Below are 25,931 nucleotides of genomic sequence, written 5' to 3' on the forward strand. Positions count from 1 at the left end.
CATCTAAGACATAAAACAATGCCATTTTATGCATTTCCCCAGCCTTTATTTTTGTTTTTTCTTTTCTTTTCTTTTTTTCCTCCCTTCGTCCTCTAGCCACCGACCGGCCGGAGGTAGGACTGGCGGCCGATCTAGGGACCGACCAGGGGAAGATTGTAAGAAAAAAGAAGAAGAAAAAAAAGATAATGGCAAATGCCATGTATTTATTGACATGTCACTTGAAAAATAAAAATAAATCAAAATACCATGTCACCTAAAAATTTTAATTACAAATGTCACGTATTTCTTTTTGTCGGAATTTCCCATCGAAAGCGCACTTAAGAGATCTTTTTTTTTTTTTTTGTTTCAATTTGGCACTTAAATGAACTAGGGAAATTTTTTGTACTAAAGTGAAATATCATACCCAGCTTTCGACGCTTCTGGCATCTTTCTCCCCTGTTTTTTTTATCGAGAAAAGAATTGATGCAGGCAAAATCTGCATGTAGGAGCTGTGGTTGTGTGACCGACCTAATCCAGGTGACAAGAGAGAGGCCCAAAACCACAACCAACAACCCCCCGCCCCACCCCAAAAAAAAGCGTACTCAAACGACCATGACAAATGCTTCAACTAAAAGCAACCACGACGACTATGTGTTCGACACTTTGTCCCTAAGGACGCACATGTCAACACTTCTGATTTAGAATTGGCTTTTGGCCAGAAGTTAATTTTTCCACTTATATTCAGAAGCAGAAGTTGATTTTTCTACTTCTACTCCATAAGTTGATTTTTGATCAGAAAAATTCATTTAGAAACAGTTGAAAATTTCTACTTTTGAAATTTTATTAACACAAAATCTTCTATGAGGAATTATTATCGGCAGCCGAAAAATTTCTACTTCATTTTTAATTTTTTTAAATTCCTTTAAAAAATAATTTTTATTATTAAAAATATTATTTACTTTTTAAAAATTTAAAAAAAATATTGACTCCAGCAGTTGGAGATGGTGACACAGCAGCGGCGTTGGTTGGCAGCGGTCGGCGGCGAGCAAAGGTCGGAGGCAACGGGCGGTGGTCGTAAAAGAGCAAACATTTGGGGACCATGCAGAAATGATTTCTGCTTCATAAATTGTATTATCATACGGATTTCTACTCCAAAAATATTTTTACAGTATAAATTTACTTTCAAAAGCGTAATCTTGCGCATCCTTAGGGACCCCATCCATGACACCTTCCTGCAAGACTCCAAAACACGGGGCTTTTCCCTAGCTTACCCTGATTGATCAATCATGAAAACATCAAGCCAATCTTTTTTATGCCTCCTTCCACTTTCTGTGATATTTTTTTATTTTAGTTGTTTAATTCCTGTAAGCTTTTGTGTGTGTGTGTGTGTCTCTCTCTCTCTATATATATTCTTTCATGGATGGCTTAGGACACACGAGAATCATTCTTATTTGTGTTCGGACAAGAATCTGCGCGCATTCCAACGCGAAGTCTGCGTAAAATAGTGATTGGTCCCTCCCTGCCCTGTCAGAGTTTGCAATATCAAGATCTTGAGAGGCTTGAAAGGGTCTGGAAAATCCACCGAAGCAGGTGACAAGGCACGAATGTCTTCAAAAGAATTTGGATTTATGTCCATGGGCATGTGAGATTGTGACTACAGAGGAGCCTGTCTGGTCTGTTTGCTTGTGAGTTATGTAATTGAAATCAGCAAGCAGAAAAAAGAAGAAGCTTGTTCTCAAAGCAAAACGCCCTCCTTTTATCCTCTCTCTCTCTCTCTCTCTCTCTCTCTCTCTCGGCTTTACTGGGTTTCCCTCCAGAACAAACAAGCAAAGCATCTCTGCTTAACATTTAAAGCCCACAAACTTTTTTTTTTTTGGGGGGGGGCGTTTCCTTTATGGAAAAACAGAGCATCTCCTCATACACGCCACCACAAGCTGTTGCCTTCTCTTGGAAAGATCCTGAGTTTTTTTTTTTTTTGCCCCTTTAGTTAGGATACATTTGTGCTTTTTCAAAACTGTGGCTTGAACACCGCAACCACATTTGGGGTTCAGATCTGTGCAAAAAACCCCACCTAAAGTTAAGAATATATCCCAGTCGTGGGGCACCGATGAGGCCAAATTGATCGTGGCAATTCAAGTCCTCTCTGAACTGTTGTATCTTCTTGAGGTCTGCTCATGCTGGTGTACGCAAACTGGGAATTGGTGGTGACATTATTGTCTTTGGCTCCTTCGACCACGCCGTACCTTCGCAAGGTCTAACTGCTTTGCTCCGGAGCCAGAGCATATATAGCTATTGAACTCTTCTGAGCCCGTAGGAATTTTTGGGGGTATTGATGCAACTTTGAGTTATTGCTGTGGCTTTGAAGCTTACATCCCTATGCAACTTTATTCCACAGTCTGATGTTGTGATGACTGACGAGTGTGTTACACATCAGCTGCTAAATTCTCCATTTTCTGAGAATCATTTGGCTTTCTGGTTTAAATTTCAGGTTTTTCTTTGAAAAGGATTTTCACTCTGGTGGAGTTCTTATCGTCCTGTCAAGCTCTTGTAGGGTGTTTCATTTGTTCATTCCTTCCTCTTCGGTCTTTCAGACCAATTTGTTCAGACCCAGAAATCATTCTTTCATTTTTCTTTCCGAGGATCCGCTCTCAGTCATCCCAAATTGCTATACATTTGCTTTCCCTGTAATCTAGGAACGAAAACCGACTATTTCCGCAAACTCTTGAGCAAGTGAACAGTTTGGAGAAGATGAGTTTTCTAACAGCATCTACTGATAACTCTTACAAGCCATACGTTAATGGCAACACAACCTCTGCAAGTTACTGGCTGAACTGGAGGGTCTTGCTCTGTGCTCTTTGGGTCTCCGTCTCTATGATCTTTGCCCTGGCTCTCATATGGAGACATGAAGATTTCGGCAGAGCGAATCGCCGTGATAGAGATACAGAACGAGAAACTGCGGGAACTTTGTATGACGATGAAACTTGGAGCCCATGTCTTAAAGGAGTTCACCCTGCTTGGTTACTAGCTTTCCGAGTGGTGGCTTTCATCGTGCTCCTGATAATGCTCATCGTCACTTCTTTTCTCGATGGAGGTGGTAGCATATTTTACTACTATACCCAGTAAGTCATCTTCTTGCCAATCAACCATGTTCAGCTGCGGGCAGTAATATCCGTGTTCTTTTTTTTTTTTTTTTAATGTTGTTCATTGGTTTTCCTTGCCAATACTAAATTTCCTTACATGGAAACTCAAGTCTGCACAATTCAAGCCATTCCTCGACTATGAGAGGCCTGTTCATAGGCAAAATGTCCACAGAAATAAAACTTTTATGAGTTGCCGCTAATTGAAGGTTAGAAACAGCAGAATATAATAAATGAACCAGAGTAGTACTTTATGCAGATTCCCTCTATCTGCACAAATGCTGTTCATTTCCTGATATTGGAATATGTTCTTGGATCAGTTCTTCGTAGTTCTGTTTGTGTCTAAGAAATTTTACGTGAGCAAGTATTTTGGAGGTCAATTTACAGAGACTGAGGACCCGTTTTCAATGTTTAACAGGTGGAGTTCTACGCTGATCACCATCTATTTCGGGGTATGTTGTCACTCTCTGTGCATAGCCATTCTCAGATCACTGTTTTCTAACACAAGTTTCTTATTGAGTCTGGGCTGACGATACGATATTTTAGGACTCTGACATGATTTTCACCCACCATATGTAGCTTGGATCGCTGCTGTCCTTTTATGGATGCTATGAGTATAACAATAGAGCTGCTGGCGAGAAGGTCGACAATGTGGAGGTTGATTCAGAGCAAGGAACCTATGCTGCTTCAGAACCAAGGGACAATTCTCACACGATAATCGCGGCCAAGAACTCACTCCAGCACAGTGCCCGTAAAAGAGCGAACATTTGGGGTTATCTATTTCAAATAATGTTCCAGGTGAATCCCTCATGGTTTCATTTCAATAGTAGCATTTACAATATTCTACATGGTCTTTGCAACCAACGATATAGTCCTCGTCTTTTTATGATGCTACTGAATCTAAAGAACGTAACGGAGCTCCTTCAGGCACAAACTTAACAGTCATAAAGATCGTCGATGTTCACAAAGGATGATGTATGTGGCCATTTCATGTACTGAATCTTGGTTAAACTTACACTGCTTCTTCCTCCTCATCGCAGATGAATGCAGGTGCCGTTGTGCTCACAGATTGCGTCTTCTGGTTCATAATTGTCCCATTTCTTGCACTCAACAATTATAGTCTGAGCATTGTGAGCATAAAATACTCCCTCAAGTCCAAAAGTTGATACACATCCTTATAAGCCTTCTTTCTCTTTTTCGAATTCACTTCTGCATATCATCAGCTTCCTTCGTACTGAAAGTGATTTTTCTGCTTGCAGTTGGACATAAATATGCATACAATTAATGTCGTTTTACTAATCGGAGACACGGCTTTGAACTGCTTGGTAAGACCTAACATCCTAGCCGCTTCTCGCACTTCCGAACGTAATATAAACCAACTTCTAACTCTGGCCTTTTGGTTGCAGCGTTTTCCTTTGTTTCGTATTGGATACTTCTTCATGTGGACGATCACTTACGTAATTTTCCAGTGGATTCTCCATTTCCTCATCAACATTTGGTAAGTCATTCTCATAGTTCGTACTGACAAATCAGAAGAAAAAATGTTCTTGGTATCTTGTTTTCCTAACAGCGAACTCACATGGTCAATGAACAGGTGGCCATATCCATTTCTCGACTTGTCATCTTCATATGCCCCGCTATGGTATGTACTCTTGCCCATCCTCTTGCCCCTAGTGATTCAAAAGTCATGAGCATGACTTGGTTGAGGATCCGACTGATCGCGCAAACTGTTCTATCTCAACTCTGAAGTGACTGTAGCATTCTGCATTGATCATAAGCTAGCAAACTGACTTTTATCTGGTTTATGTGGAACTTGAAGGTATGTTTCAGTTGCACTGATGCACTTTCCATGCTATGGTATATTCGCTCTGGTGATCAAGTTAAAGCACTCTCTCTTGTCGAGATGGTTCCCTCAGTCCTATCAGTGTCCAAAGTGATCTTCAAAATGAAGGCACAAATGCTCACGAAGACCGCCGTGTCCGAGGCCCTATACTTTCTTCATTGAAGTTTATACTGTACAAGGGAACTTAAGACATCCACAGGAGTTGCAGATTGTTCAAGGTCCTGATAAAGTTTCACAGGATATAAACCATGCAACATACAATTTTTGGGTTTATTTGTTCACAGAAAATCCAATGCTGCCACTTCTTAATATGTGACATACCTGTAAGTATATACATGTTCACAGAAAATTCATTACTGAAATGTTGACTTTTCTTGGGCTGGTCTAGTTCATATCCTTTCATAACTTCCCTGAGATAATGAACTCTGTTTTGTCACCTTTACCATGATGAATCTCTTTTAGAAGGTGATGATCTGATAATCCCATCTCACCTTAGACAACCATAACTTTGTTCATGGTGATTGTACTTCTTCTTTTTTTCGGTCGAACATGGTGAATGTACTTAGAAAGGCATAATCCACACCTGCAGAACAAGACCATGGGCTACAATTTCAAACAATTTGCAGCAGGTGGGGCATAACTTGTCATAAAAGGAAATGGTCAAAGTCGGCAAAGAATGAGGACAGATGTTCACTTTACAACTGCTGGCTGATTCGGGGTGAGGCAAAGAATCATCAATCATCAAGAGAGAGAAATAAGAACACTCCCCTGCTTTAGGACAACCCCTATTGCTTTCACCAACATCAGCTACTTTAATCCTTTTCCAAAGGTCGGCCAGGACCCCATAAAAGAGAAGTTGTTCATTTTGCACTTTCGCTTCACATCATATATCACGCCAAGCCGATCAATGCCGCAATCACAACCGTTCATGCCCAATTTGGACCGGATGAGAGTGAATCGCGAAATAACCGTCTCAGGAGGATCCTTAGCCATTAAAAAGGAAAAGATAACAGAGAGTCATCCTCGAACACTACTGGAGCGTTTGCAGTTTTTCCTTAATTGGATTTCAACTATAGCTTTAATATGTTTCAACGCAGAGAGTGCCTAAAGAGAAGCACTTCCTCAATTGAGGGTCTCATTAAATGAATCATCAGGATAAACAGCAAAGAACAAGAAGGATAACCTGAAAAGATTGCAAAAATAAGGATGTATCTATCAATACAATTGATACATGGCTGATGGTTGTCGGTTTATGTCACAACTACAATCCCAAAAAGAAAAAAAAAATCAAATCTCGAATTCCCCAACCTAATATGTGGATAACTGTTTCCCCTGCTCCAATTATTCAATTCATACCAAGAGCAGCAAAACAAGATTTTTAAGTCCATCAGGTAAAGAAGGCAAAAAATAGATCCTGTTAGGTTGCAACATAATTACAGGAATTACAGAGAAGTGCTCGGGAGAGAACCCATTAGAATAACATTGCCTCCTCCTCCTCCTCCTCCTCCTCCTCCTCTATGGTCATTCGACTTACCAGATTTGGCCTTAGAGAAAAGTCCAGAAAGTAGACCAGAAGTATGTACAGAACCTGATCTACTTCTTGGCAAAACTAGAGCTGTATTCATCTCATCACTAGCATTGTCACTTCCCGTCTTAAAGGATTCTAGAGACTCGTACAACTCCAGTTGTGACCGACATGGGCATGTCCCAAGCTTTTTGAAGCATTGCTTGTGGTACAATTGTTCACAAGATTTACACTTTTCAACCTCGTCTTCCTGTTTTGAAAGAGAAAAAAATCTTCCTGATTAAGGTCATGAAGAAGTCAGCAAAACATAGCAATCAATGCATTGCTCATTACATGAGGGCATCACTGATGACGCGCAGCATCCTATTAACGGTCAATTGTCAAAACCTAGGATTAGCCAGCTTTCACCGACATATCAGGAAATTCCTAGTAGAACATTGAATATCTATTTCACTTTCAAAAAATCAATTCTGCATTTTCTGTGTTTGTATTTTACATGTACAATGTCCACTTCAATCAGCCTCATCAAGATCCATTGATGTCTGCTTATTCATCGACCACACGGTGACATGAAGCTATGCATATTTTTGGTCTTCCGAGGTGAATGCAAAACCAAAGTTTCTCAGTGCCTACCTGGAAAGGAAAAATGAGTGAGGAAGGGTCGTTGCAGGCTTGTCTGGCGCCACAGGGGAGTCCAACATCACAACATATGAGGCACTGCTCTGTAATATGCTCCAGGATCTTCCTTGAGACAGTTTCCAGCATCACCGGGAGAGCTGCAATCCATCAGATTAACCTCATTTATACTTAAAACCACGTGGACATGACTTACTGGCCACCAGACATATGTTACGCTTACCCATTCAACAGCAACAGACTAGACACAAATTAAAGCCATTCAACTGTTAACATGATCAATTGTATGTGTACTGTGATTACAAGATATCCATAGCTTCATAAAGGAAAAATCTAATGTGAAAGCATGCAATGCCCAGCAACAGATCCAACACACAAGATACTACTCCAAGAGCATGAACTTTCACTTAGAATATAGAAGTATATTGACAGCCATCTTCAGGCATAAATCTTTGAGAGAAACCCAAATCACATGAGACTAAACCATCTGCAACAAAAGAGGTTACTAATTAGAAGGTAACCTGCAAATGCCCCTTTAGAAAGATCGATCAGATCTCTTAGGGCAAAAAAATCATTGCTCTCCAGAAGATATCTGCGTGACCCAAGTCCTCTGTTGATGGACCTCCGAAATGGGCAGCGAACACAAGGCAGCATAGATCCTATCTTTTTCCTAAGACCCATGACATGGAGAAGGGCTGGAACCTTTGAGAAGAGAAAAGGGTTTACCGCACTGACACAAAGCATGGGCTGGAAAAGAAAATACAAGACATTAGCGGAAAAAATGCACGCACCTCTACGAAAGACGGATGGTATCTATTGACCACAGCAGGTATTTCTGTCCTAACACAGAAGAATCCAGTTCGCAGAAATGAGGTAGATATTGGCGCAATGCAGCATAAGATGCTGAAGGTTTAAAAAAACAACTTTGCTTACTTGGTCATTAATCGAGTCCAGATATGACTTGGCCAATTGACAAACTGGATACTCTGCAAAATCCCAATTGTGCAACACTCTTGCAGGTAAGACCGCAGCCTCATTTGTATGGCAGGAAGAACAGTACAACTGACCCGTGTATTCACATCGCCGAGGCCTACCCCAGCCTAATGACTGCACAAAGTCTGTCATTAGATTCTTGCTGTCATCAAAATGTCTGTGGCATCCAGAGCAATAATAATGCTGAGCTTCTAGCATCTGTTTTATTGATTTGTGTGGACGAATTTCAAGAATGAGTGAAATTGTCTTCCCTAAAGGAGATGCGATTTCTGCATTTGTCCCTCTAGAATCAAATGAAGACTGATGAACCAGTCTATTTGATTCAGGAGATCCTGGATGTGAATCTAAAGGAGACAAAAACCATGCGAGTGCCTTATGGCAGCCAAAGAAATATCTGGAGTGGAGAATAGAGCGTAGACACTCTTGAATTATAACACTTCTCTCTGCAACAACATCAGGAGAGGCACTTCCAAAGAAATTGCTGGATTCTTTGTCTATCGAGGACCAGCAAGAAGGAAGAATCCAGCCTTGGTCAGCAAATATGTCTTTCAACCGACGGTAGAGGGTTAAAAAATCACGGTATCGCCTTTCAACTTCCCAAAAATCCTCGCCACCCCACACCTTTATTCGGTACACCGTATATTCCTTCACGCCAACCAGTCTTTCACTGATTGAGACATCCCCCTTCTTCTGCCTTGCCCCAATCACTTCAGCCCCATCGATTCTCATCACTTTGTGCTTAAATGTGTCAAAATCATCATTGCCAGAGGTGGAAGCAGTCAACCCACCATCTCTTGAGGGTAGAGTCAACTGCGGTGGAGAAGTCTTCTTATCCTGAGTGAGAACTGGAAACTTGGATCCAGGAGACTCGGCAGAATCAAGTAGAATTTCTTCCATATCGTGAATAACATCATCAATGAACTCATGCAGTTCAACTGTCTCTGTCTGAAATTGCAAAATGACATCAATAGAAGAACAAAGACATAAAGTCAACAGGAGTCACACTACTATAAACATGGTGCATAAAGAAACAATAAAAAATTAGTAGCTCGTTTAGCATCAAACCATGCAGTGCAGTCCACAGACATGCAAGGCATCAACAATTTCAGGGGCATGTAATAGCTAGTGAAAACATAGCTTCAAATACAAAGAAAAGCTTCAAGTGGAGCACATGTTGGAACTTCAAGTGCAGGAGGTCTACCAATATTCTGATGTCATCGAAAAAAAACAAAAAAGAAGACACAAACAGATCATGTCACTTGCTCACTTCCCATTAAATTAGGAAGGACAGTTGTACAAGAGCTCTCAAGATAGAGAAGCCTCTACCTCAAAGGACGGTACAACACACTAACATTGGGGACGCAGAAGCTTCACTACCATTCTGCAACCTATTGCAAAACTATTTCTTCCTGGCTAAAATTAGTCTCTTCCAGTCAATCTCCTGGATTTTAACAAGTAAAATTCATATGACTCTGCACCTTGTGTCTTCTGCGGTGCCAATTTATTTAGAAAAAGAAAACTTTCACGCCTTAGCAACTATTCATAGCAAAAGAAAACCAACCTATCAAAAACTATTATACACGAACAAATCACCTAAATTAGTTGCAAGTGCTGAACACAAATAGCAAAAGAACTCAGCTGACCTTAGCCTGTGAAGTTTGGTCTTGCATGAGATCTTCTGAGTTCATGAAACCCTTTGATTCAAAGATATCTTCAGTTTCCAAAGTCAATGAGGATGGATTCTCATGAAAATGATCCACTTTTGGTTCAGAAAGTGGGTCCAGTTTCCCATCAAAAAGCTCAGGCTCTTTCACCTCCAAATATTGACCATCACTATAGCTAATGAGCTCAGTGCTACTACGCTCTTTCGCCTGGCTAAACTCCATAGAGCCGAGACCTCCTTCTAGTTCTAAATGAACTCTCTCTACTATTGGGTCTGGATCCACTTCAAAGACGTTGGTGATGGAACAACCGTTCAGATACTCTTCTGATTCATCAAATACAGTGACTTGATTGCTGGCGATACCAATGTCCCTGTCATTGTTTTGATATGAATCACAGACATTATGAGAACCGATTTTGGCCGTGGAAAAACCTTCTAGGCTTCCTGTCGACCTAATAAAGGCTAGCGCTCCATCAGCGAGCAAGGCACCATCCTTCATTTGGACATGCTCCGAATCCCATGATTGCACAGAGGAAAACAGAGCCAAAGATTGGTCAAGGGTGCCTTTAACATCTTGAGAAGCACCTTGAAGTTCTTCACTGGCTGTGGGGAAGTCTGCCACATCTTCTTGTGCCATTTGCCCAACATCTGAAACGTCGCACCCACTCTTGTGACTAAGTTGTCTCTGCCCATTCACCATATCCAACATCAATGAACCAACTGAAGGTTCGCCAGCTTCTTCAACAAAATCATCCCAGTCATCTGAACCAAAGGCAACAGAGGAGTTCATAACCAGTGGATTCACATCCCCATACATTGTTTCCCGATTCTGAATATGCCGTGCTTTCTTTAAGTAAGAAAGATCCTTCCTTCGCTCATCATCTGAACCGCCGTCATACATCGAATCCTCGTCTTCTGAGAGGCAACACATGCTTGATCCTTCTTCATCCTCCCTCCCCCACTCTCCTCTATCCATAAGAAAATTGTGTCCAGAACTCAACCCACTAGTAAAACCATGATCAGAAGCATTTCCAACTCGACCACCCTCAGAACCACCTTCACCTGAATTGTCGGAAACTGTAGTTGACCTCAATCCATGAGGTGTAGTACTCTCAAACACCTCGCTATCGCGTGAATCCACCCCAATTGCACTGTCGCTTAACTTCATCTCATTTTTAAAGACTTCATCTTTACAAAACCCAAGAACACTAGACTCAGGTCTCCTCTCCCCAAAATTCCTGTCAGGCCTCCCTCCCAAGCTAAAACCCTCCAAACCACCATCATCTCCAACCCCCGAGCTTCTGAAAGACCCAAACTCAGACTCCAAACAATCGGTGTAATTCACAGAGCTGCACAAGCTGGGCGTCCCCATGACCGAGTTCGCGCTGCAGTACCGCTCCAACTCAGATTCCCCACAGGACGAGTACTGGGACTGCGGCGAAGCGCCATCGCCGTCACGATCGCCATCCCCCTTCGAGTTCCGAGCATCGAACGGATCGGGAGAGGCGACTCCGGAGGACTCCTCGCCACCCCCCTCCCCATTTATCATTTGACAGATCCAAGAAATGAAATCTTGAACGCACCTCCGCTCCGCGACAGGAAGAAACAAAACAAGAATCGACCCGAACCCGCGAATCCGATCGTCTCGCGTCTCACGTGCGATCTACATCAATCCCATGGACACTGCCCCCCCACTGGGTAGGAGTTAATCCCGTCAATTAGGGTTTTTGGAATGCGATTTGGGTAAAGTCGGGATTTTTCTTTCAAGAAGCTGCGATTTTGCGTGGGCATGGTTAATCAAGAATGAACGCAAGGGGTGGTCAACGAGGGACGAAGACGAGTAGGATCTCGTGATCCTTTAAAAGCTCATAAGAACCTTAAGAATCACAATCACGCACGAGCGAGAGAACAAGTCAACATCGCTCCAAGATTTCAAACACTTGCTACAGGTCAATCGCTACATCACTATCTCTCCGCCCCTCTCGCTTATGAATTCAGCAACCGTGCTTTGCCAATCAGACTCTCCATTTCCCTAAGAGGCAATGCTGACAATTTAGCATCGACCAGGTTAGAGTTCCGTTTTATTACATCATCATAGGAACTCATTTTTATGCCTTTTAATGTCTTTAAGTACGTAGTAACGGTAGTATAGAAATGTTTCATGGGTTGAAATTCCTCTTCATTTTTATCGAAAAACACGAAAATAAATCCAAAAATAAATCCCGCGCAAAGGGCCGGGAATACAAGAGGCTTTCTAGAAAATGGAACTGTACCCTTGATCTGATTGACACTGGGAGAGTACAAAGCAAATTAACTACATGCAGACTTCTCCACAAGTATTAAGTGGAAGACAATCGGTAGCTTCGCACATTGTTGCAAGAAGAGACAAGAAGGAAAATCAAGAACCACTGCTGAGGCAAGTTTCAACTTGAGCGCTCATCTCCTTGGACAGGAATCTCATGCACATTGGTGCAACTATGTTCTTCATACTGAGTACTGTACTAGGAAACAACCACAGTCCGTCCCCAAACATCAGTGCGGACCCGACGAAAGGAGCAAACCCCTCGGCTTGGGCCTTGTTCTTCCTCCTCCAAAGGTAGAAAATCAAGTACCCGACAGACATGTCAATGCTGAGATATGCTCCGACGTAGAACGGCACGGCAAACACCATGGGGATCGGTATCAAGCTCTTCCACTTCTTCGGCATCGAGTCTCTGACCATGCTGACTAGAATGGCCGCAACAAAGAACGCCAGAGAAAGGCTGAGGCAATGCTTTGGCAGTGTCGAGAACCCGTTTGCTGCATCCATGGCGTCAGCTCTATCGCTGATGGCCCAGGAAGCTGAAAACACGGAATCTGATGTTCCAAACCCAACTGGGTGGTGGTTCTTGATGTACAAGAAGATGCATGGAGAGACAAAACAGCCCACTAAAGTCCCAATCAGTTGGCTCAAGAATAGGGATTTGGGGGAGGAAAGTGTCTTGTACCCTAGTTTGAAGGACTCCATCATATTGGAAGCTGCCTCCACGAAATGCAGGAGTATCCCACAAGCGGCGAGCGCGACTAGGATGCTGCCGCTGGACTTTCCAGCCCAGAAACCGAAGGTTAAGATGACCGGCTTCCTATAAAACATTGATATCGACATGTCGGACAAACCGGTCACGTAGGCTCTGCAGAATCCTAACAAGGGGGATATCAGGTACAGGGTCAGCACGTGGTGCCATTTGAGACTAGGGAAGATGAATGGGAATACTGCTACGGATGTCATAGTAATTGCGAAATAGCAGACATAGCCGACGATTCCCACTTTCTTTGGAATTTGGTCCTTGAGGAAGGACTTGTTTCTAACCTCTTCATCATAGGGGACAGGGTTTTTCCCACGGAAGGGGTTCTCCACAGGCAAAGCAGAAGAATTTTCATTGTTCTTATGCTTGATCAACCCAATAACAATGATCTTTACAAGGTTATAAGCTCCTTCACCGATTATGATGGAGAGGCCAATGAAGAGCTGCATGACATAATCAAAATTTAAACCGTCAAATTGAGGAAGACAAAACCAAAGATTTCGCAGATTACTTGGTTATTATTTTTTCGCACAAAATGCCAACAAGCAGGCAACTGGAATTTGAATTATCAATCAGGGTCATTACTTTATAAGCTTGAGTACCGCTTAGAGCTGTGGGAGCGTCTGCAGGATACCAGTCACCACTCTTGGTCTCTATGTAAGGCCACAATATACCCGACGAGAGGATTGCCCCGAGCATTTGTGAATAGGTTATGACGAAGGGGCATATCATTCCAATGCCGATATATGCTGAATAGAAGTCGAAATAGAAGCTGTTTTGATCACCAGAAACAAGGAAAAGCTCGCAGTTAGTTACTTGCTAGTGCTGCAGGCCCATATTAGTCCTCAGTCATCACCTCTCTCATTTCCACAAGAACTTTCATGTCGACCAAAGCACATCTGGTCCGACCAATGTATCTATTTTTGGTCATTAGCAATAGTATACACTCTTTGATGTTTCCGTTTCTATCCCTTTAGAAAGAGAGTGCTCCATTTAGGTTTCGGTACAGAGTGATTGCTCGAATGACGAATACTTATGAACCCATACCTCCTTTCAAATGCTTTGAGTCCAAAAGTGGGGAAATATGTGAATCCACATGAGTCACCTCCACTGTATAGCCATTGAAATATGCTCCAAAGGAAGCTAATTGTGAAGAACCTATTCAGTTTTTTGGTCTGCCTCCTGTTCACAGATTGAGAAACATCGTGTTAGTAGTTGATACTCCCACAGTCTTTTCGAAAACCACAAGAAAAAATGGGGAAGAAGGAAAGGGAAGAAGGAAAGGGAAGAAAGAAATAACCTGCCATTCAATTTGCCACTCCGAGGAGCGTGGAAGCTGTTTATGAAATTAGCTGATGCAGATCCGGTTGGGAATGTCAACTTCTTGTCAATGATCATAAACTGGATACCGAAAACTCAAAAAGTAAGCAAATTTTCGTACTGATATCACACGGTGAATCTTCTACGACATTGGGATAATAGTTTATTGCTTTATTTAAGCGAAAATTCAGAGAGACATCACACGCACAAGCACTAATTTATTTTCAATGAGTAATCTCAATGTGAGAAGCACCGCCGCTCTCTCTCTCTCCTATTCCCAGATTTTCCTCTTTCAGTAGTTGCCATCTTGAGATTTTTCTCAAGAAAAATCAACCAACAAGTTGTCAAGCTAACTTGCCAACTTGTGTGAGCATTGTGAGAGAGTAGGTCTCCACCTGTTGAGTAGAGAAGGTCACCACAATGTGTATACTTAGAAGTCTCCATATGAATTTTTGTTTATTGTGTAGGTGGTGTTGAGTGTTCTTATATGATAATAAGGATGTCCATTTTAATCAGGGCATCCACCTGATTCCAATACAACCCTTAAAATGCAGTATGTATGAGCTCGAACTTTGTAATCAACGAAAATGTCTGAGGCATTTTAATCAGCAATTCGAGCATATGTGCTCACCTTTCGAAAAGGCAATATAGTGAGTAGGCCGGCAGTACTAGAGAGCAAAAGAAGCACTGTCATCCACCCGAAGCTGGGATTCTTGATGTCATCAGCATTGAATGGTTCGGGGAATTGCTTCGCGACAGTGTCACTCATGGCAATAAGATAGCTTGCAAAGCCTCCTGTTCACAGGAGTAGACCCTGTGTAACTATACAACCTTTTGATTTCTCAAGGCTCTTAAAAGAGAACATCCAGACAGATTTCTAATGACATGATTCTTGCTGCTAATAGAGATCTCACCATTATAAGCAGTGCTGATGGCCGCGTTAACGCATATTTGAATGACGGCATTCTCTTGCCTCGTGAATTGCTGACCCACGAAGCCAGCTGCGCTCACTAACTTTGTCCATGTCTTTATGAGGAGGAAGCCTAAGAATCCAGCAAAGAGGTTCACTGGAGGGATTACCCCGAACATCAGGTCCATCTTGACGACGAAAATGGTTAAGAAAGCTCCCATTGCGCAACTCACAACTACAGCTCTCAATGTGAGTTGGCTTTGCCATGGCGGGATCTCCTTGTCTTTGAACAAGAACTCTACAGAATGCAATTCGCGTGGTTTCTCTTCATTCCCGTTCTCTTCCTTCAGCTTATTATAATTCAGAGGCCAATCTTTTTGGTTGAGGTCGATCTTTTCACCGGCCTCGGTCACCTTCATCATCTAAATTACAGATCAAGGCGAATAATCGCAGAGGCCTTCTGTTTGTACAGAGGGAAAGGGAGTTTTCTGAAGAGGACAAGAACAAGGAAATTAGGCAAAGAGGTCATGTGGTTGGGTGATGTTGAGTCTCTCGTGTTCCTTGGACATTGGAAACAGAAGAAAAACTGAATGCTGTTAGAATTTGTTAAAGGCTGTTTCTTTGGTTATGTGAAGACTGCCTGCGCTGGGAAATTGACGCATAGCTCCAATGCTTGTTATAACATCGGACAGCCCGAAATTACAAGGCAAGAAACTGAAATCTTACATTTTCACACGTTTATTGTTTTCCTGTTGGGATTGCTTCTAGTAAAAATTTCCACAAGAAATAGCAAAATTCGAACAAGTGCAGAGCTATAGAAAGATCTGAACTCGAAATCTGTTGAACTCTGACAGCGGTTTTCGCCTTTGCTGCATTGCATAGGCACTCGACACATCAACCAAATGTTCTTGGTTCAAATCAAGAAATTGTTTTCCTTGACCGTAGTTCTCGAACTATTGTCCGATCATCCCTTTCGAAGAATGGATTTGTGATGGTTCGCTTCACATTGTCGGAATCCAAGTTCGATAGAGCCGGGTAATATACCGCAATTGATTCAAGCTGGAGCTGGATCACTTGTCTCAAAATGACATGAAATCCTGAACCTGCATCAATCCGTTGCTGCTGTATGTGCAGAATTATATGTTTCTAACAAATGAATTCTCAAAATATATATATTTATACCGACACGTTCACGCTAGCTTTACCATTCTATTTGCTTTTAATGGCCACTTCAATACTTCATCACATCTTTGATTCTTATGCATATACTGTTCATGCATGTATAGATTCCCTTTGCTTTGTAACATCTGTATATAATTAGATTAAAAAAGATTTATATTGCCTTATCGCACATACTTAGATTATAAAGGTTTTAAATAATCGCTTATGCATAAACGAATTCTACTTTCAAGAAAAAGTTCCAAAAAAGTGTCAGAAGCGTCCCCATTTTCTCAGATAAGGGCTTGAGCCTTGAAGTGCCCTTGTTTTCTCAAATAAGGGCTTGAAATGGCCACGTAGTAGTCTAAAAAAAGGGGCTTGACCTCAAGGGCATTTTTGTCATTTACATTTTAATTTTTTTTCTTTACTTTTTTCCTTGTTTTGTGTCTAAAAAAAAAGAGTACAAGCCGGGGGGTATTTTTTTAACTTTTAACTTTTGTAATTTTTATAAAAACAGAAAAAAGGAAACAACAAAGAAAAAAATTAATAAAATAAATGACCAAAATGCCATTGAGATGAGGCCCTTTTGTGAGACTACATGACCACTTCAGGCCCCTATTTGAAAGTTGAAACTGCTATGCCACTTCAGGCTCTTAGTTAAAATAATATCCATTTCATGCCCTTATTTGAGAAAATGAGAGCACTCCGCGACTTTATTTGAAATTTTCCGTACTCTCAACTATCTATATAAGTTTTGCTAAAAAAAATGACCTAAATAAGAACACCGATGCAAGTTATATTTCGTGATTGTGCATCATGAATAAATATCACTAGAAACATAATTAGTGGGAACCCTTTTTACAAATGAATTTATTATAGTTAACTCTTACGATTTTGCAATTTAGATATTTGTGATAGAGTTGAATTACAAATTGATGTCATACAGCAAGTGATGTTAAAAACTGCTGTAAAATAAACTATATTTAAACGTGATACTTCATATTGGACGGATAAATTAGATTAGACGATTATTAGAAAAATTGCATTTCATCTTTGATAGTAAATGAACATTAAAAATAAAGTTAACATTAGCAATTACAAACACCATAATTGCATAATATTATAGAGAAAACTTGTATTCTGAATATATTACACAATTTCCTATATTTGGCATTGACTTGTCTATCCATCTCTTCTTGTAAATAGGCAAGGACAATAGACGTGTCAAAGGGGAGTATTCGTTCCAAATCCTTGCTCTTCTTGATTATACTGTTAGGATTCGACACACAAATCACAAACGCAGTAAAGCAAAAAAGTGAGAAAAAGAAATCGACACAAGATTTATCGTGGTTCATCCTCAAATTAGAACTACGTTCAGTAGAGACTTCCACTATATTAGCACCCCACACCTTGTTGTTGCATCCTTCAATTACACAAGAAAGAAATATTATATAACAGTACCTATTCATATGCTCAAACTCAAACTACCAATGACAAAATATAGGCTTAAACTATAATAGCTCTTTGCTGGCTCGGAAGCACTGCCCTTGCGACCCCCACCGGGGTGGCTCCCTTGGGCCCCCGCTCGATCACCAGGAGTGGGACCCTCATGCCTTCGTCGATAGAGAGTTGTTCATACTCCCCAATAAATACATCTGATGTAAGTTGTCGCAGAAATATAAAAGAAGTAATTAAGAACCACCATTGAGGCAATTTTCAACTTGAGCACTCATCTCCTTGGACAGAAACCTCATGCACATTGGTGCAATTATGTTCCTCATCCTGAGTATGGTACTAGGAAACCACCACAGCCCATCACCAAACATCAGTGCAGACCCAACAAAAGGAGCCAATGCCTCAGCTTGGGCCTTGTTCTTCCTCCTCCACAGGTAGAACACCAAGTACCCAACGCACATGTCAATGCTGAGATAAGCTCCAACGTTGAACGGCACGGCGAAAGCCATCGGTATCGGTATCAAATGCTTCCACTTCTTCGGCATCGAGTCTCTGAGCAAGCTGACGAGAATGGCCACGAAAAAGAATGCAAGAGAAAGACTGAGGCAATGCTTTGGCAGTGTCGAGAACCCATTTGTGGCGCGCATGGCAGCGGCTCTCTGACTGCTGGCCCAGGAAGCTGGGAACATGGAATCAGGCGTACCAAATCCATTTGGGTAGTGGTTCTTGAAGTACAAGAAGATGTAAGGGGAGACCAAGCAGCCCACTAAAGTCCCAATCAGTTGGCTCAAGAAGAGAGATTTGGGGGAGGAAAGTGTCATGTACCCTAGTTTGAAGGTCTCCATCATATTGGAAGCTGCATCCACAAGATGCATCAGTGCCCCACAAGCAGCGAGCCCGGCTAGGACACTGCCGCTGGACATTCCAGTCCACGAACCAAAGATTAAGATGGCCATCCTCCCAAGAACCGACGATACGGACATGTCGGTTAAAGCGGTCACGTAGACTCTGCAGAATCCTAATAGTGGGGATATCAGGTACAGGGTCAACACATGGTACCATTTGAGACTAGGGAAGATGAATGGCAATACTGCTACGGATATAGTAGCTATCACGACATAGCCGCCGATCGCCACTCTCTTTGGAATTTGGTCCTTGAGGAAGGCTTTGGATCTGACCTCTTCATCATAGGAGGCAGGGGTGTTTCCAGTGAAGGAGTTCGCAGCAACAGGCAAAGCAGAATTGTTTTTATGCTTGAGCAACCCAACAACAATTATCTTTATCAGGTTGTAGACTCCATCACCAATTATGATGGAGAGGCCAATGAAGACCTGCTTGACACAATCAAAATTCAAACTTTTTTTTTTCTCTTCGCCTAAACCCAAACAAGCAAGCAACTGGAAATTGAACTATTGGTCAGAGGCATGACCTTATAAGCTTGGAGGCCGCTGAGAGTTCTGGGAGCAACTTTTGCAGGATACCAGTCACCACTCTTGGTCTGTATGTAAGGCCACAATATACCCGATGATAGGATCGCTCCGAGCAATAGTGAATAGGATATTATGAACGGACACATCATTCCAATGCCAATATATGCTGACTGGAAGTTGAAATAGAAGCTGTTTTGGTCACCAGAAACGAGGAAAAGATCGCAATTAGGAGCTTGCTAGCCTTGAAGGGTATATTAGCTCTCAGTTATCATCTCCTTCATATCCACAAATAGTTCAATATCGACCAGAGCATGTATGCTTCAACCAATGTATTTAATTACATTCAGTAGCAATAGTATAGACTCTTCCATGTCTCTGTTTCTCTGTCCCCCTTTCCTTTAGAGACAGAGTGCTCCTTTTAGGTTTTGGTACAGAGTGATTGCTCAAATTTCGAATGACGAATTCTTGTGAAGCCATACCTCCTTTGAAATGCTTTGTGTCCAAAAGTGGGGAAATGATTAAATCCGCACGAGTCACCTCCACTGTATAACCATTGGAATATGCTCCAAAGAAAGCTAATTGTGAAGAATCTATTCAGTTTTTTGGTCTGCTTCCTGTTGGCGGATTGAGAAACATCGGGTTAGTAGTTATTACTCGAGCACCCTTTCGGAAAACCACAAGAAAAAGAGGATTTTATTGATGAGGAAGAATGAAAAGGAAAGAGAGAAAGAACCTGCCATTGAATTTGCCCCTCCGAGGAGTGTGGAAGCTATTTATAAAATTAGCTGATGCAGATGCAGTCGGGAATGTCAACTTCTTGTCAATAAGCATGAACTGGGCACCGGAAACTCGAAAAGTGAAACAGATTTTTAGACTGACATTGAATAAACACACGGCGAGTCTTTCGTGAACTTGGGAGCATATTTTCTCGCATTGTTTTAATGAAGACAGGAGAAACATCACACACCAATTTTTGCTTAAGTAGTAATTTCAAACTGTAAAATGCAGTATGTATGAGCTAAAACATTGTATTCTATGATTGCGTTCGGAGCGTTTTAATCAGCAACTTGAGCGCATATGCTTACATTTCGAAGAGGCAACGGAGTGAATACGCCGGCAGAGCTAGAGAGCAAAAGCAGCAGTGTCATCCACCCGAAGCTGGGATTCTTTATGTCACTAGGATCGACCGGCCCGGGCATTTGCTTCGCCACAATGTCACTCATGGCAAAAAGATAGCTTGCAAAGCCTCCTGTTTATAGGAATAAACTAGAGTAACTACACAACCTTCTCATTTCTCGAGGCTATTAAAAAAGAGAGAATCCAGACAGATTTCTAAAGACAGGATTCTTGCTGCTAATAGAGAATTCACCACTATAAGCAATGCTGATGATGGCGTTAACGCATATTTGAATGACAGCGTTCTCTTGCCTCGTGAACGGCTGGCCCTGGAAGCCAGCTGCACTCAACAACTTTGTCCATGTCGAGATGAAGAGGAAACCGAAGAATCCGGCGAAGAGGTTCACCGGAGGGATCATCCCGAACATCAGGTCCATCTTGACGACAAAAATGGTCAAGAAAGCTCCCATTGCACAACTCGCAACTACAGCTCTCAATGTGAGTTGGCTTTGCCATGGCGGGATCTCCTCGTCTTTGAATAAGAACTCTATGCAATGCAATTCGTGCGGTTTCACTTCATTCCCCATGTCTTCCTCCAGCTTATTATACTTCAGAGGCCAATCATTTTGGCTGAGGTCGATCTTTTCACCATCCTCAATCACCTTCATCGTCGAAAGTACAGATCAAGGCGAATTATCGCAGAGGCCTTTTGTTTGTACAGAGAAGAGGGAGTTGTTGCAATTTTGTTCAAGACTGTTTCTTTTGGGTATGTATGAAACACAGCCAGTGCTGAGAAAACATCCGACAGCCCAAAATTACAAGGCAGGAAACAATTCGTATGTTCTCACAAGTGTTGTTTCTGTAAAATAAAAATTTTAAAAAAAAAAACCTATATAATAATTTTGTGCCTTCTAAAAGAGAAAAAGATGTTTTAGTGATAAATTAATTTCGTTAATGGTCAAACCGATACCAAAGTTTACGACGTATCTAAACCCTGAAATATCTTATTCCAAAAATTTGGAATCAGGAATCGAGAACCGGACCGAACCCCTCAAGAAATGGTCTATCCAGGGCGGGTGCTAACGAGATACTAGGTAAAAAAAATTATATCGAATTCCATATGTCATAATAATTTAGAAGGTTTTAGGTATTTCACGAGAAATGAAAGTCAGTATGAGACCGTTGCTCGCGTTGTGATTCTGGGACGCGGAATGTTCTTTTACAGGCTTGGAGGTTAGGAACATGCATCCCAGTTTCAACACAGGCTGTCCTCGGATGCCCACAGAAAAACAACTTAACAATTTTTTTCTTTTCCAATCTCTAAGGAACATGAGAGATTCAACATGTCCTAACTATACAGGACAACCTCAAAGCTCAATTTACCCTGTTCTCGATCGCTTCAAAGGATCTCTTTTGTTCCTCAACACGAAACGGCCTTCTTGACCCTCCCCTTCTTGAGCTATACCGGGATGAGCAGCACCGAGGATGGAGAAAAGATCCAGATGGACCGTCAGGATTGGCCCTGCGATTACAAGACGTTGGCACCAGAGACGTCGGCTAACAATGAAGAGAAGCCGCGGGAATTGCATTCCGTGGAGTTCATACTCAAAGGGAAGGAGGTCCCTCCGTGGCAGAGACAGCTTACATTGAGAGCTCTAGTTGTGAGCTGTGCCATGGGAGCTTTCTGGACCATTTATATCCTGAAGATGGACCTGATATTAAACTTCATCCCTCCCGTGAATCTCTTCGGCGGAGCCTTCAGTTTCGTCTTCATATCTATGTGGACGAAGCTGCTAAATGCAACCGGCTTGTTGAGTCAGCCGTTCACGAGGCAAGAGAATACCGTCGTTCAAACGTGCGTCGATTCCATCGTCAGCATCGCTTTGAGTGGTGAGTTGTCTTCTTAGCAGCAAGATAAATCCTATTATTGATGATATGTCCTGGCTTGTTTTTTCAATGATATCCGGAAATTAGCCGGTGTTAAGTCGCTGGATTTAAGTCTCCTAAACAGGAGGCTTTTCGAGCTATCTTTTCGCCATGAGCGACACTGTCGCAAAGCAAAGTCCAGGACCAGTCGATCCATATGATATCAAGAATCCCAGCTTGGGGTGGATGATACTGTTTCTCTTTCTCACTAGCTCCGCCGGTCTATTATCTATATTGCCTCTTCGAAGGGTAAGCATTATATGCTCAAATCGCTGATTAAAATGCTCATAACATTCATATCGGTTACAAAAGTTCTAGCTCAGGATGTATACATGCAGCATCCTATGATGCAGAGATTAGTTGTAGGAATAAATTAGTGTCTGTTGCTTCTTTACTTCTCCTTATGAATGATCCATCCTCGAGTTTATCGTCGACATGAACGATTTGGTGACTTCTTGAGCTTCTGTTGCCCAGTTCATGCTCATTGACAAGAAGTTGACATACCCAACTGGATATGCAACAGGTAATATAATAAATAGCTTCCACACTCCTCAGATAGGCAAATTGAATGGCAGGTATTTTCTCTCTTCCTATTCATTTGCGTTCTTCCTCTCGACAACACCTTTCTGGTGTCGGTTTCTGGACGACTGCACGAGTAACAATTATTAACACTATTTTTCATCGATCAACCGACAGGAAACAGGGGACGACTCTGAGTAGATCCTTTGCAATCACCTTCTTTTGGAGCATATACCAGTGGCTGTTCAGTGGAGGTAGCTCTTGCGGATTCCATTTCTTCCCCACCTTTGGATTCAAAGCATTGCAGAGGAGGTATCGTCTACAAAAGCAATAAATGTTTGCAGTTCTAGCGATCGATCCTTAGGGAAAAAAAAACTAAGAAAAAGTACTGTCTTTGCAAAGTAAAGATAGAAAAGATGGCAATATCAACACTACTGCTACTTCACAGAAATGAATGCATTGCCTGAACGATACATGTTTCGGTTGGAATTACTGTTTTCGCTGCCTACAGTGCTAGCAAGTTCCTCATCTGAAGTTCTTTTTCTCACTTCCTGCTACTGAAACAGCTTCAATTTCGCCTTCCATTCATCATATATTGGTGTTGGAATGATGTCCCCCTTCGTGATAACCTATTCCCAATTGCTTGGTGCAATTCTCGCCTCGGGTATATTGTGGCCTTACATAGACACCAAGAAGGGTGACTGGTATCCTGCAGATGCCACTGCCAGAAGGCTCAGCGGCCCCCGAGCTTATCGGGTGATGTCCCCGACCAATAGCTCGTTCGTCTTTGCTTGCTTATTCATGTTTACTCGAGAAGCATAGATAACCTGAGTAATCGGCCGTGTCTGGATTTTGTCCCCCCTCATTTGATGGTCTGGATCTTGATTGTGTCTCACAGGTCTACTTTAGCCTCGCCATCATAACTGGCGATGCGGTCTACAACATGATAAAGTTCATCGTCATCGGGTTGTTCAAGAATAAGAAAATCAGCAATGCCGCCGGTTCGCCTTTCGCCGAGGATCCCTTCCATGAGAAGTCACCTGTCTCCTATGATGAAGAGGTCAGAACAAAGGCCTTCCTCGAGGACCTAATCCCGAACGAAGTGGCTGTCGGCGGCTACGTGGCCATCGCCAGCATATCCACCGCGGTCTTCCCTTTCATCTTCCCTCCTCTCAAATGGTACTACATCTTGATCATATACCTGATCGCCCCAATCCTGGGGTTCTGCAAGGCGTACGCCGCCGGCTTAACCGACATGTCCATAACGTCAAACCTGGGGAAGCTGGCCATCTTCACCTTCGCCTCATGGGCCGGGAAGGCCCGGGGCAGTGTCCTGGTCGGGCTCGCAGCATGCGGGGTTATCATGAACTCGGTGGACGGGGCTTCTGACGTGATGGAGAGCTTCAAAGTTGGGTACATGACACTTTCTTCCCCCAAATCCCTCTTGCTGAGCAAACTGATCGGGACTTTGATGGGGTGTGTGATCTCCCCGTCCATCTTCCTGTACCTCAGGAGCCACAACCCCGGGTTCGGGACGCCGCAATCCCGGTTCTCGGCTGCTTGGTCTGGCAGCTTCCGAGAAGCCGCCACGCACGCGACAGGCGGGTTCTCGACGCTGCCGAAGCACTGCCTCGAGCTCTCCCTGGCCTTCTTCCTCGCGGCCATTCTCGTCGACCTGCTCAGGGATTCGATGCCGAAGAAGTGGAGGAACGTGATACCGATCCCTGTGGCGTTCGCCGTGCCGTTCTACATCGGAGCTTACATCACCGTGGACATGTGCGTCGGGTACCTGATCTTCTACATCTGGAGGGGGAAGAACAAGGTCCAAGCAGAGACGTTCGCGCCCCTTGTCGGGTCTGCTTTCATATTCGCAGATGGGCTGTGGCTGTTCCCCGTCTCTGTGCTCAATATGAAGAAGATAACTGCGCCAATGTGCATGAGATTTTGGCCCAAGCAGATGGATTCTCAAGTAGAAACTTGCCTCAACAGTGGTTCTTGACATTACCATCATTTTTATTTTACTTTTCTTGTCCATCTTCTTCTTTTTTTTAAGAGCAATTATTTTTCTTTTCTTTTCAATTAATGAGTGCTTTATGCAAACACGCAATGATGATGTGTGGATCTACGACCAAAAATAACTGTCAGATTGGAAAGCATTTTCCTGCCCACAATTGCTTTGCACTGTGGCTTACTCGGGCTATAGTTACTTTTCCCAACACTCGCCAGATTATGTCTTTCCCAAACCTTGATTCCCATACGCAGAGTGAGAGAATCTTGGAGCGTCGTCCCTTTCAGACAGCCTCATGTCTCTCTCTTCCCATTTTCCCATCGGAGTCAGGTCATCGATCTCCAACCCGCGATTTCAGCCAGCCGGAGATGCACTCGCGCCAATGCTGCTCGTGCGAGGATTAGTTGCAGGCTTGGCAAGGGCGATGATCAAGTATGCTAAGAAAGCAGAAGGATTAGTTGACAGGGTAGACAATGTCGGAACAGGCGGCTATGGCGCTAGCACTGTCAAACATGTCGACCAGTGCTTCTACACTTGCTGCAGCTTGCGGTGTAACAGAGTTGCGAAGGTGACATTGATCTCCGCATGAGTCCCGAGACTGACATTGATTGCAAACCCGCAAGATATAATTGACAATTTGCTGAAATGTCAATCCTGTGAGGAAGAAGCTGAAAGTGGAAACCACCTTCGATGTATTAGGACCTATGTCAAATCGAGCACGGGTGCCGCCTTTTGCCGTGGTTTGTGCCTGCAAAGATGACATAGTAAGCGCCCACGGATTAGGTGTCTCTAGGAAAGTTTGCAGATTGTGCTTGTTATCGAGATTCATGTGTATCTGACTTGTTCTCCTCAATTTTTAATCAAGTTACCCAGCATGTCTCCTTGAATTTCTTCTGCGCCTTCCCTGCGGCCTACACATAGTCGTTGTCTTTCTACACAGAAGCATCGTTTTGCGCTCACTTTGCCTTTTCTTTTGAACGTTTGATCTGCCCCTTTCAAGCTTTATCTCACAGCGGTCTCGATCATGATCAGTGGCCGGGGTAGTTCCTGCCGTCGCTCCGGAAAAAATTGACAAATTCTCATTCGATCCATGTAAGAATAAGGAATTTTCGCTCGGCGGGTGATGGACGTTGGCGTTCCTCAGTGTACTTTCGATGACTTGAGGGGTGGAAAGAGTCGGTCGTCGGCACTATAGATCTCTTGCTCATATGAAATCAAAGTAGGCCCGCCCTAGGAACACGCCTAAGG

At 42.8% G+C, this 25,931-nt stretch overlaps 6 protein-coding genes across 7 annotated transcripts; 2 read left to right on the forward strand and 4 right to left on the reverse strand.

Moving 5' to 3' along the window:
• Positions 1-1,663: 1,663 nt before the first annotated feature.
• LOC115741573 lies at positions 1,664-5,364 on the forward strand. 2 transcript variants are annotated; one of them, XM_030675551.2, is made up of 9 exons: positions 1,664-2,183; positions 2,232-3,098; positions 3,535-3,568; positions 3,696-3,914; positions 4,157-4,246; positions 4,376-4,441; positions 4,523-4,614; positions 4,711-4,758; positions 4,936-5,364. In XM_030675551.2, exons 2-9 carry the CDS (start codon positions 2,728-2,730, stop codon positions 5,051-5,053), a joined length of 1,038 nt encoding a protein of 345 aa, XP_030531411.1. In that variant the 5' UTR covers positions 1,664-2,183; positions 2,232-2,727; the 3' UTR covers positions 5,054-5,364. The 2 variants fall into 2 exon arrangements, with proteins under 2 accessions (XP_030531411.1, XP_048136570.1); XM_048280613.1 differs by having other exon boundaries at positions 1,664-3,098.
• Positions 5,365-6,173: 809 nt separating this feature from the next.
• Positions 6,174-11,750, reverse strand: LOC115741570. The gene is made up of 5 exons (XM_030675545.2): positions 9,757-11,750; positions 8,054-9,058; positions 7,642-7,867; positions 7,118-7,260; positions 6,174-6,734 (listed from the first exon to the last, which is right to left on the reverse strand). Exons 1-5 carry the CDS (start codon positions 11,323-11,325, stop codon positions 6,402-6,404), a joined length of 3,276 nt encoding a protein of 1,091 aa, XP_030531405.1. The 5' UTR covers positions 11,326-11,750; the 3' UTR covers positions 6,174-6,401.
• Positions 11,751-12,174: 424 nt separating this feature from the next.
• Positions 12,175-13,669, reverse strand: LOC125315483 (probable metal-nicotianamine transporter YSL11). The gene is made up of 2 exons (XM_048280637.1): positions 13,427-13,669; positions 12,175-13,284 (listed from the first exon to the last, which is right to left on the reverse strand). The coding sequence occupies exons 1-2, from the start codon at positions 13,571-13,573 to the stop codon at positions 12,175-12,177; spliced, it is 1,257 nt and encodes a 418-aa protein (XP_048136594.1). The 5' UTR covers positions 13,574-13,669.
• Positions 13,670-14,505: 836 nt separating this feature from the next.
• LOC115741599 (probable metal-nicotianamine transporter YSL7) lies at positions 14,506-15,490 on the reverse strand. Its single transcript, XM_048280638.1, has 3 exons — positions 15,076-15,490; positions 14,793-14,956; positions 14,506-14,556 (listed from the first exon to the last, which is right to left on the reverse strand). Exons 1-3 carry the CDS (start codon positions 15,488-15,490, stop codon positions 14,506-14,508), a joined length of 630 nt encoding a protein of 209 aa, XP_048136595.1.
• A 2,430-nt stretch (positions 15,491-17,920) lies between these two features.
• LOC115741598 (probable metal-nicotianamine transporter YSL7) lies at positions 17,921-20,898 on the reverse strand. Its single transcript, XM_048280639.1, has 4 exons — positions 20,484-20,898; positions 20,200-20,363; positions 19,114-19,182; positions 17,921-19,015 (listed from the first exon to the last, which is right to left on the reverse strand). Exons 1-4 carry the CDS (start codon positions 20,896-20,898, stop codon positions 17,921-17,923), a joined length of 1,743 nt encoding a protein of 580 aa, XP_048136596.1.
• Positions 20,899-21,699: 801 nt separating this feature from the next.
• Positions 21,700-25,272, forward strand: LOC115741597 (probable metal-nicotianamine transporter YSL7). Its single transcript, XM_030675585.2, has 6 exons — positions 21,700-22,120; positions 22,242-22,405; positions 22,631-22,731; positions 23,242-23,431; positions 23,574-24,666; positions 24,971-25,272. Exons 1-6 carry the CDS (start codon positions 21,700-21,702, stop codon positions 25,270-25,272), a joined length of 2,271 nt encoding a protein of 756 aa, XP_030531445.2.
• The last annotated feature ends 659 nt before the right edge of the window (positions 25,273-25,931 follow it).

This window comes from Rhodamnia argentea, chromosome 6 (assembly GCF_020921035.1).
Source record: "Rhodamnia argentea isolate NSW1041297 chromosome 6, ASM2092103v1, whole genome shotgun sequence".
NCBI classification, from domain to species: Eukaryota; Viridiplantae; Streptophyta; class Magnoliopsida; order Myrtales; family Myrtaceae; genus Rhodamnia; species Rhodamnia argentea.